Here is a 12393-nt window from a genome sequence, read left to right on the forward strand (position 1 = left end):
TTTATTTTATACGTCGGCCTCCCGATGCGAGGGTGATAGCGTGTGGGGCGTTTGATTTCTAAGCCAGGTTGTAATGAAGTTTGACATTTAGTTTGGAGAGAGCAGCAGAGCGCGATCAGGCCTTGATTAGTACGCTCTAATTGAGGATAATAAGGGGGAGGCGGTGATTGTTTCTAATTTTTGCCATTAATTGCAGCCGTTGGCTTTGATTGAGGACAGGCAGGGCTGCCGTGTCAAGGGGCCTGGGGGAATCATGGCGCTCCTTACCTTGAGCCTCTTGAATAAAAATGAAATAACTCCTTCCTTCCTTCAGCCTCCAGCCCCTCCCCCCAACCGTTGCTCTCTCTTTCTCTCTCTCTCACTCTAGCTCTCTCGATCTCTCTCTCAGTGTGGCTCTGATAAAGACAAGGATCTGCTTGCAGCGCTCTCTTTGTCTCACCCTCAGCCTTCATCCTGAAGCACGTTTAGGCTGTCATCTACGTGGTGGGAGTGTAATACACTGTAATCACAGGTTAGCCTCGTACCTATTCTGCTGCCCAGGTGATCGTGGCTGAGTGGTAAAGAGTCTCCTGATCCCCAGAGCAACTCATTACCCAGCTTGGTCCTGATGGCCCTCATACACACTAACAGCCGGCTAATAATGCCACTGTGATTTCTGGGCTTTCTCAAGCAGATTACTTTCAACTTCATAATCCTCATCTTAACAAATGTTATTTCACAGCTAGGTGTAGTTTAGAGCTTAAAACCTCTTAGAGAAAATTTGGCATTCATTTCAGATGCTTCTCTATTGCTGCTCGGTTTTGTGTTGCTCCCTCCATAGCTCTACCTTTGTGTTACAGATTCTGGAGCGTTTCAGGTGCAGAATGAAAAGAACCAGGGTCATTTTCCACAACATTAGGGCCCAGAAATTGATAATTAGAGGTGTTTATGACACGGTTGGGGCCCCCCGAGGGGCAGCCCTCCCCTTTAACCTCAAGCGACATTAAACAAATGCTGGGTGTCACTTCACAGGCAGGTTGGAGCTCATGTCTTCCACCCGCCATACGGAGCTGTGCGGGCGGGACAAAAGTCGGTATGGAAAGGGAGGAGGAAGGAGAGCGAGGAAGGGAGGGAGGGTGCACACGGAGGACCCCTGTGCCCCCAGCTGTCTGAGCCAGCTAATGACTTGTCTCAGGGGGGCTGTTGTAAGGGAGCAGGAAAATTGAAACAGACGCCTTGACGAAGGGCTGCTACATGTGTGGCTGCGTGCTGCCATTCAAAGCACCAGAGAGCTTAATATATGTGCTCCAGCGAAAGCATTTTTTGTCTGTGTGTGTGATGGCACATAATCAGTGTGGTCGCCTACAAAAAAAAAACAATATTATTTATGGTAAAATATGACTTCAAAAAAGTCAAAATAAATACTTAAAATTTAGATTTTTTTTTCTTTATATCAACTCATCAAGCCTAATTTCTAAGTTGAGGACAAACATAATGATGTGTGTCTCAGGTATTATCCTCTATATTTGAGCCTCAAACAGTGCCCCAACCCCCCCCAGCCTTCTGAGCTCCCCACCCTGTAAGCATCTTCAGCCCCCTGCTGTGCTCAACTTACTCCTCCAAGACAGCCCCATCTCCCTAAAGGTAATGACCGAATTAGGCCTAATGTTGTACACTGGCTAATGGCACAGAGGCGCACATTACAGCATGTGCAACTGGCAACAAAAACAGCAATAATCCCTGAATCCCTTGTCCTCCTGCACTCCACCCCTGGAGGCTGGGACGGTGCGCAGGGAAATGAATGGAGTTTGCTACACTACAATGAGCTTTTGATGGGAGACAATGGAGGATGCTGCCAGCACCACACAGGGTGGTAAGAAGAGAGCAATATGGGGCCCATCTACCGGCCCTCCCTTCCCACTTCCCCCAGGCCTCTGGCCCCTGCTCTCTCAAATTCTTAATGGCATCCGGAGGGGGAAAGAAGGGAAAGTGATGTCAAATGTCAGGAAATCAGAAAGATGGCAAGCTGACAAACCCCTGCTATCTTCCCATCCCTCCTGTCCCTTTGCCTGACGGTAGCACAGGTTAATATCACATTTATAAAATCACTTACAAGAAACAAAGCTAGTTCTTAGCCCCCTGTCACTTTCCGACAGTCATATAGTGAGCTTTGCCAAAGGCTAATTCAGGTAACCATTCGTTCACAGACCCATACATGTCCTTCAAAACCATCTAAAACTGAAGTTTCTTTCTGAGCTGCTTCCAATGTATTGACATTATTTGTATGTCACACATTTAAATTTAAAGTTCAGGAAGTTTTTATTGTTGTGATCCTCAGTATTACTAGGATCCATATACATGAAGAAAGAAATCTTAACAGTTTTCTGACCATTTAATGGTATTGAGTCCTGCTGACAACTATACTTTTAAGTGTGAATGCTGTTACCGGTACTTACTGAAGACTCAAAGTTGGCCGTTTCCAATATTAATGAGGTTTCAGAAAATGCACAAAGATGGTATTTAAAATGAGGGTGGAGAGTTCTGTCATCCAGGTGAAAGCTCAACATGGAGCAGCTTCTTTTCCACATCAAAAGGAGTCAATTTAGATGGCTCGGAGAGCTAATCTGCATGCCCTATGCACCTTACTATGGAGAGAAACATTTGGGTTTTTCACTTGGATCTGTTAAGTATGGGTGGATGGATGGTAACACCCTATTTTAGGGACACTAGTCTCACTCTTGGGATGAGCTCCTCATTCAAACAATTAAAGATAGAAAAGCTAAAAAGGGCTAAATTTTATAGTTCTTGGGGGAAATCACAGTATCATTATAGTCTTATAAATGTCAGAAATTTAATTTCAGCTTCAAAATTCATATTGGTGCATTTCTACAATGGTCTCTCCTTTTACAGACTGGTAAGGAGCAATAAATGCCAACAATGCAGGGGTGTATTTACTTTCCTCATTGAGTCAATGCCATTTTCTCATGTTAACACAAGGTCTGTATGTGCATAACATTATCTGATGGTTTTCTACTTCTGTAACAACAACTGTTGAATGTGTTTAAGGCCATTTTGATTTAAAATTACAGCCTACATAAATTACAATCATTTAAAGTTATAACTTTACTATTTTGGTTTCTAAACTTTTTAGAAATTAAGCAACAAAGTACATTTACCATGCCAAATTTCCTTTATCTACTTTACCCGTTGCTTTTCCACATATATTACCTAACTTAAGCACCTTTTACAAAGAAGCTTGTACATTAAGCATCAAAACATTATGTAATATTATATTGCAGATGAAAGATTTAAATCAACTATTAAAAACTTTTTTAAAGCTCATTAAACATATCTTCTTCTAAAGGAAGCTAGTAACAAGACTATTTGGATTCCTATTAATAAAAAATTGTCCCAATTATTATTATTATTATTTTTGTCACTGATTTGTGTTAAACACCTTCCAACAGGGGCATTTGTCGCCCTCCATCATGAGTTTTAAAGCTTTGCCACAACACAATCACATCCTTTGTCAAAATTACAACATGAAAAAAAAAGATAATTCCAAAAAAGAATAAGTGGAAGAAGCAAAAGGCATGCAAACTTAAGATGAAAAATCAGATTATATGTAATATTTCTAAGACTTAAAATGTGCAAACGTAAAAAAAAAAAAAAAATGATTGTGTACATTTGGGACTCATCATGACATTTTAAGATCCCAGCATTAACCCAGAAAATTAAAGCGACTTGTCAATTTACACATCAACAAACTGCTCTCAGAGCGGAGATGATGCTACAAATCAATTCTAAGACATTTCACTGAATTTTTATTTAATTTAAAGCTGAACTGGTGCATTTTTACCATGTCATTATTAACATCAGCATTGTTGTTAAATGAAACTTAACTAGTTTACATTTCTTTAATACTTTGCCTGAATTTACATTTTTACTACACATTTTCAACAGGGATGTTTGTTGCCCTCAAAACAAAATAAAAGTAAAATGACATTATTTTAAATTCATGATTAATCATACTGAACATTTTAACTATATTTAAAAGCATTATTAGTGAAATATAACATATTTAATGTTTAGCATGATGGACTGTACATAGTCAACGTTATAGTGAAGTTATATTCTTATTGTTATTTCACACTTTCATGTTCTATTTGTTTAACAAAATGATTCCATAGCCTCAAGTATTTCTGAATAATAAATAAAAAGCATGCATTATTTCTTTCTTATTAAGTTTTGCTTTGTGTTCATTCAGCCAATGGGATGACTGATCCTGCTACTTCCAACATGGGCAGTGCCACGAGTCCTAAACTTGAGCCTCCTCCCTCGCCACACGCCAACCGCAAGAAACACAGGCGGAAAAAGAGCACGGGCATCACAAAGCCGGATGGCCTATCAGCAGGCAATGATGGTATGGACATCTTTTACTATTTTTCTGAGCAACAGAAAACAAAGACAATTTTAATGTGCAAACTCACTAACACAAAATAGGAACATAGATTTAAATTGCTGCTTCCTTGTTTTTAAAAAAGGTTCTATTTGCTGTTAATGGTCGTTCCTGTAAATAAGTCAGAGCTGAGCAAGTACTCTTTGTCATTCAACTTGCAACTTCTGTAACTAGACTTTGTGTAAATGTTCTTGTTCCATATAAAACTACTACCAAGACTTTTCTGTAAGTTGTGTCACTTAGTACAGCATGTCACCTACAGCAGTGGTCCCCAAACCCACAGGTCGCAGACTAGTACCAGTCAGTGGACTAATTGGGCCGCAGCAGAAATAAATACTTCCATTTTTCTTTTACTTTGAAAATTCACTCGGTTACGTCTTGCGCGCCAACATTGAGCCACGAGCGGCAAAATGAGTAAGAAACAGATCAGATGTCTTTGGAAAGTTTCTTTGCACAGGGGAAAAGGCCCAGAGAAGAGACAGGAGAATGGATTTATCCTGGTCGGTGATTCCCACATTCCAAGCCCGCTCTGAATAATTTGCGATGACCGGCTCGCCAATGAGGCAGTGAAGTCTTCAAACTGCTTCGCCACATAGTGACCAGGCACCCTGTGCATAAGCAACACTTCTGGTGTCATTGTCTCCCAGATGGAACCATCTCCTAGCAGAGAAACGTAAAATGTTCGTTTTTGTTGCGCATTTGTATCTTATTTTGAAGGGATGTTTAAACATTACCATAGTGACCAGAGTCAGAGACCTTTAGGACAGTGGTCGAGAGGAGAGGAGTAGAGCTTGTATGTCTCAAGTTTGGTTCATATGGCATAATTTAAGAGTTTTCGGCCAATTTCCCAAACCTCTATGAGCACAAATAAGCTGACAAAAGTCCAACAGGTTTGTGTGTCCAGCCTCACGACAGGAGCAACACACGAACCGATTCCAGTCACGAACATCCCGATTCCAGAAGAAAATCCAGCAAAACAATTTAGAAAAACATTTTTAAAACAATTTAAAAATATACAATTTAGAAGAAACAAACACAGATGACGACATAGAAACAGTAGTGATAGTTTATGGATCATTTTAAGCAATAAAAGACGTAACAAAATAAGAAGGTGTTGGATAAAAGATGGCGGGACCCGCTCTACTTGCTGCACTATGATTTGGAGGTGAGTTATTTTTTTCGTAGTTAACAGTTTTAACTGAATAAGCTTCCATATTTATTTAGCACAAGATAGTTTCTACATGTCATCTGCGATGTCCACCAGACTCTCAGTTGCACCATGTCAACTGTTTGGGATTCCCCTCTGTTCACACGTCACTGCGTTTTCTGATTGGCTACATGTCACATTCAACAGGTTGCCTTCTCATTTCATTTATTAGCATTTTGTTTTTTGTTTTTTTAACTCATTGTGTGTTTTTAACCAGCCTCCTTCTTCAGATGTGTTTAGTTGTGTTCTATCTCGCCAACGGTCCATATTTTGTGGTGCCTGAAAATTTTCAGAACATCTGATGACGATAAAAAACAAAGTAACGGTTTTGAAAGATGATCATGGGAAGCTGGAACAAGAATCAAATACTTACAAATCTGCAGAAATACATCAAAACATGTTGTCTTTGTTAGAAACAGCTGATTAGCTTGTTCATGCTCCGATTGTGATGTTATGAACCCACACACATGCTAAGCAGAATTTGAAGCAATTTTCGTGTGTGTTTTGTATTTTCTGAAATATACGCATTAGAAACACATATTTCATTCAGATTATAAGAACACAAACTGTCATGATGAAAAAATAAAAAACTCCACATAATAATCTCAATTCAGAGTTTATGTGTATATGATTAATATAAAGGTGTGTAGTTTTGTGTCTCTATGCGACCCCCTGTTCAGCCCCAATTTATTTTACCGTTGCATGAATAGTGAATGTGGCCGTCCTCAGCAGGGGAGTGGCAGTCAGCTCTCCACCCAATTAATAATGATTCCTCAGCCCAATGATGAATGGAGAGCCCTAATTGGATGGTATTGTGAAAACACTGAGATGCATTTCAGAGGCCATAAAACTGATGTCACCCAAAACGGGATGATCAATCAACAAGATTGATATGCTGGATAACAACAACAATGGCATTGACGCCTCCTAAATGGGGCTTAGCATTTATAATCATTATACTTTTTTATCCCAGTCTCTGACAGCCCCTTTAAAGTCTGAATGGGTCTGTTGACCACATTGTTGTACAGAGGGAACATCATCAGCATCACAGTGATAAGTGGTGTGGCATAAGTGGTACTATGGAGTCTTATGTGGCAATATCATCCTCTGTTTCAGTAGTCATACTGGGCAAAATACTTTAATATTCTGGATTTGGCATCATGATTTATGTTTTGACAGCATGTCAGGAGCTGCAGCTCTATGTATGTACATAATCAGCCTGCATCTCACAGCACCTTACTTGAGTTTTATTTGACATTACTTAGCTCTTAATGTGTATCTCCTGGCACATGAAAGTTCTTAGCCGAGTGACAGCTGGCTTTGTCAAACATCTTCAAACCTCATCCATTTGTCTGTTTACTCCTGGACTTCTTGAGAAAGAAGTTTAAGAGCAATCAGACTGGAGGAGGCAGATTCTGAATGTTTCTCACATCATCAAACATGCACATTGTTTTCTATCTATCTCATTCTTCTCTGCAAGGTTTTCTATTAGCATCAGCATGTCTGTTCAGCTGAACGCTCCACAATACAGACATATCGCTTAAATATTGGATTCACCCAATTCTAAGGGTATGAGCTGCATGTCCTGTTAGAAGAATAGGAGAGAGAGAGAAGGCAAGAAATAAAAAAAAAAGAGGAGAGGTGGGATCCTTGAATAAATTGCTATCAGTTTATCTCATTTACAGGGCAATCAGAGGCATGCACTGCGGGCTGAAATTGAATTTTAGTAGTTGTGAAGCATCATAAATCAAAACAGCACGAGCATTTTAAGGTGAGATATCATTTTGGTCAGCATGGGACGTGTGGGTTGTTCTTTGAAGCCTGGAGAAACTGTCGCTGCATCATTTTTGAATGAACCACCGCTACCGGTACATAGGAGTCTACTCCAGGATGGCAAAAGGGCTATTATCTAGTTATATTCACAAATAGGAATGGGCTGGTTTGAGATTCTTACAGTTTTTTTTTTTTTTTGGTTTGGTTTGTCTCTTTTTTTTGTTTGTTTGTATTGACATCACAAACATCACAGTATAACAGAATTGCAGTAGTGACACGGGTATTAAAACAAAGTGCATTATTTAATTGCTTTTATTCAACATAGAAAAGCAAGAACAATTCCAACTGCTGCTAAAATAATATATCATTATGACTGTTTTAATGTAATTATTAATACTGTAATTATTAAAACTGTTATAACCACCTGCTATATTTATTGTTATTTTTAAAATGATTTTTTTTCCCATCTATTATCCATTATTGAAATTTCTTTAGAAAATGGTGTTTTTCAGTTTTTCACAAGTAAAATTCGGGCTTTGCAAAAGTTCTACAACTTTGCGTTGCAATCTCTATGCAGCCCAAAAATATGTACTTAAAGTTTGACCAAGCAATGTTTAGCGATGTTAGCTGCAAGCAGTTAGCCATTGGTCAAATGGTGGAGGCTTTTATGATCCTCATCAAGTGACATCAACAAGCTCAAAACATTTTAAGGAAGGAATTTCCGGACTGCTTCCTGTCTCACTTCAAAATAAGAGTCTCAAACAATGGTGCAGAGCATCAAGCTAAAAGCCCTCACCTTTATTCTAGAAATATTTTGTTATTTTATCAGATGAAGTCAGATGCTGACAGGAGCTACACAGAGCTTTGTAAGCTTTGTCTTTGACAAAGCATATTGAGGTCTTTAACACCAGAAAAATGTTGTTCTTATCATTTCCCTGCAGCCTGTTGTTTATTATGTCAATTACAGAATAAAAAACTAATTCTTCACATAGTCATGATTTGATGTGTGCAAGTCAAGGCATATAAACATAAAGACTCCTCTGGACAGTGTACTAAAGTTCTTTTAAGATTGTGTGCAAGGGACACAGCTCCTAATATCCTATGCACTGTCAGAGCTGTGTGCTGTAATGAACTTCTCATGTGCTTAAAGAATGATGCAGGATGCATGGCGAGACAACTGACAGCCCCGTAATGTGTTTCCCAGCAGCCGCCTGGCGACGAGCTCTCTCCGTGTGTCGCTCGCCATAAACCCACTGGAAAATCGATGGCCGATAAAGACTTGTGTTCAAGGGGAGCCCTTCTGATTAATGCAGACTGTCAGAGAGCATCGTTAATGTATTTCTCTATTTTTGAAAAAGAGAAATGCTCATTGTTTTTCTTGGGTTTAGTATGAATCGAATATGGAATTGAATTAATGAAAGCAAATTGTGATGAAAGGCTCCTGATGTTTCAAGTTTTTATGAAGGATGTTATTTATTCTTGCTAAGGTCACAGAAATTAGGGACACAACAAGAGCAAATGATGGCCCTGAATGCCTGTATGTCCAAAGGTGTTCAGGTCCTGAGAGATCACATTGACTCACTTTAGTTTCATTTTTTGGCATTGCTTAAAAATACAACTCTGCACTGGGTTTAAACGGAGCAGATTTTACTATAACAAAAAACACAGTTCAGTATATGTTTTTTTTAATTATTATTATTATAATTTGATATTTTTAAATTAGAGTTCTAAATTATTTTCAGTTTTATTGATTTTTTTTAAGTTGTACTTTTTCTAACTCTAAAGCAGTTTCTACAAGGAATGTAAGGATTTCTAGAGACATTGTTTCAAGGCACTTTACTAAAATATATCCAATTTGTCCACAGAAAAATATAGTCAATTTAGTTCAATCATCATAGATATATTAAAATATATATATAAAAAAAATTAATATTAAAAATGATTTCAAAGTAATTTTGATGGTAACAAATGTCACTCATATTTCCAAAAATTATAAGAAACTGATAAAGAATTTGGGAATAAGAGACAACATTTGGCAATTTCCAAAATGTAAATTTTAACCAAACAAAAAACATATTTTGCTAAAAATATTGATTTATTGCTTCAAGCTGATGATTTTTAAGCAGTTGTAAATAGAAGCAGACTCAATTTTGTTGTAAAAACTACTGCATGAAGAAAGTTAAACTTCATGTTCAAAAGTCTAAATGTGTTCTGTATATAAAGCCAAAGGTCAGCAACAGGTGGTGATGAGCAAATGTCTTCTATTAAACTTGATTACAACCTACAAGCTTTATCTTGTTTGTGACTAAGCTGCTCATATTTTTTGACATCTTTTGACCTCTCGGTTTATCGTAATTTTATCTCACATTCAGAATAAGCCTTCTGCACATTCTCCATCAAGGTCAAGACCAGTTGTAGGCACTGCAGTCAAAGAACATTGGAATAATGAGCTTTGTTGCTATTTCCTGTGACTAATTATATAGAATGAATGGTTGTGCCCCCCCAAGGCTTTATTAATGTATGTTTATACATTCCTAGGTGCTTTTTTCTCTAATCCTAGAGTTGCAATACATTCTTATTTGATACAGGCCTTTTAGTTTCAACATAATGACTTTTTTTTTTTTTTTGGCTTGCCCACAGTGCAGACTTTTGATCCTTTTGTAGTATTTAGCACAGCAATAGGGTACCAATAAGAATTGTTTGGCAGATTTATTATCCTCAGTTTTTGTACAGCTTTTATCAGAACAACAATGTTTATTTTTTTTCTACACTTCCATCCATGCACCATCAATAGATGTTATGTCATGCAACTATGTGAACAATGAGTCTCTGTGAAACAGGGCATTACTAACAACTAAAAAAAGGATAAAAATGCTGAAAGGAATTGACATTTTAAATTTGCTTTAGGATAGAGTTTAGACCAGACATAAAAAATATCCAACCTGGCACAGACTTTGTGTCTGAGCCTAATCCAACCTGACTGATTACCTTTAATTATAGGCCCAAACCCAAAGTAAATCCAATATATCTATATATACATTTTTATTAAAACCTTACTGATCTTAGTTTTAGACCACCATTTACGTACTTCTTTAAGATTTTGTTTAAGATCTTAGAGCTCCATTTTGTTGCTTTTTGTAATCAGAGGGTGAATCAAGTGCAAAACTTCTGGAATCAAACGAACAGTAACGGGGCAGGTTCATGTAAGCATTAGTTGTCCAGTGTGGTGCAGTTTCTAAAGTCTACTTAACTTCTGGGCATTAATTTCTTTCCTCATCAGGATAATCTGTCATTTCTTCTATTTAGATTACAAGTAGATTAACACAACTTCACTTTGTGCCTTCTCGTTTAGTGTTTCATGTTCTTTATGTGTTGTGGGCTTATTAAACGAGCCACAGAAGCTTGAGCCCGATCCGACCCGACCACCATGCAAATAAGGACTTGGGCTATAAATCTAAACTCTTTTTAGTGTCTCGTCTTGGTGATTAGCATGGTTATTGCAGCTATTACTCCAAACACAGCTGGCTTTACATTCAAGAGAATGCAGATCCTAACCCGAATGCTGATATATCATAAAGGCTGCCAACATTTGCCAATTCATATGTTCCAAAGCAGACAAAGGTTGAAATCTCAAATGGTCAAAAGAGAAAATCCTTTGCTGTTTTGTGTTCATCCTTCCTGTTTTCTGCTGAAAATTTTTCTCTCTCTCATGATCTGAATTAACCATAGAGATGTTTCAAGATGTTACATCTGTGCTTTTAGTAACTTTGTTTTAAACACCTTACTGATACAGTATAACTGTTTGGGGGTTTTCTTAATTCATTGATAGCCAACACATACTGTTCTCAGCGGAGCATGTTAGGTCTTACTGTATGGTATGATCACTAATTGGAAAAACATTGGGTTTGTTCTGCACAGAAATTGAAAATTCATTTGTTAAACTCCTAATGGACAGAGTTTGTTCACAGATCAAAATGTGTACCATTTTTACTTTAAGTGAATTTCATAAGTAGTGTGGGTTTTAAGTCATTAGAAAAATAACATGTGGCTATTAGTTGAGGTGTTTAGTTTACATTGAGCATCCTATTGTCCTGCACCTTAGTAAACTGAGGGTTAATATCCTCTGGAGTCCAGCTGAGGATTAGGAAATGGAGGTTTAACTGCCTGTGCTAATGGTGGGTGTTTATCTCAATACTTTGTTTTGTCACTCCCAGACTCACTCTCATTTCCCAAAGCTGTCCCTGGAGCTTCCACTCTTGTAATGGCTTAGCTTTCTGAGCACCACAGTATGAAGAGAAAGGAATAACAAGATTCTCATTTGGGGTCTATGCACACTGCCCACAGATACTTGTATAATTGGCCCTGTTTTCATTTGTCGCAGTTGCTAATGCAATAGCTATTAGCGCAGCAATACTGGTGCTGATTTCATGTGTTTGTTCATTGTTGGAAGTTAGTTCTTTGCTTGTTTGAGCATGCATGTGAAAGTGTGCAGGTGTGTGTGTACATGTGTGTCAAACAGATAGAAAGCGTGCTCAGTATCTTTCTTTTTTCGCTGCTCTTTTCTCTCTGAGTTTGGTCGTGGTTCCCTCGGGGCCCCTGTCGCAGTAATGGCCTGCTCCTGATTGCTCTGATACAGGTTAGGAATATTGGCTTTAATGATGTGTAAAATGAGCAAGCAGTGCCTGTGACATTTACAGATGGCACCGCCTTGGCCTGTTCTTCCCAACTGCTCGTTAATTCACGGGGAACGGCGAGCACTTCTTTAAGTGACTGCCTGACGCATGCATACGGTGCAACACAATGCACTGAAACAAACAAAAAAAAAAACTATAACTCAACTTGTGTTTCTCCACACCTTGTTGCCGTTTCCGACTGAACATTCGCACAAATTAATCAAACACCGAGTCCTCAAGGTGACGAGCTGTCAGCTGAGTCCTTTCTGAGGGTTTGTCACACTGATCTCCAGAGGGCTTTG

The 12393-nt window shown here is 38.4% G+C and overlaps 1 protein-coding gene across 4 annotated transcripts in view; it reads left to right on the forward strand.

Moving 5' to 3' along the window:
* The window catches only part of agap3 (ArfGAP with GTPase domain, ankyrin repeat and PH domain 3), a 139749-nt gene that overhangs the window by 106074 nt on the left and 21282 nt on the right, over window positions 1-12393 (forward strand). For all 4 annotated transcript variants that reach the window (XM_055033864.1, XM_055033867.1, XM_055033865.1 and 1 more), the window contains one exon: window positions 4247-4402. In XM_055033864.1, the coding sequence (XP_054889839.1) occupies window positions 4247-4402 (156 nt within the window). The remainder of the gene's footprint in view (window positions 1-4246; window positions 4403-12393) is intronic.

Source organism: Poeciliopsis prolifica, unplaced genomic scaffold (assembly GCF_027474105.1).
Source record: "Poeciliopsis prolifica strain line A6 unplaced genomic scaffold, Auburn_PproV2 SCAFFOLD008, whole genome shotgun sequence".
Lineage (NCBI taxonomy): Eukaryota > Metazoa > Chordata > Actinopteri > Cyprinodontiformes > Poeciliidae > Poeciliopsis > Poeciliopsis prolifica.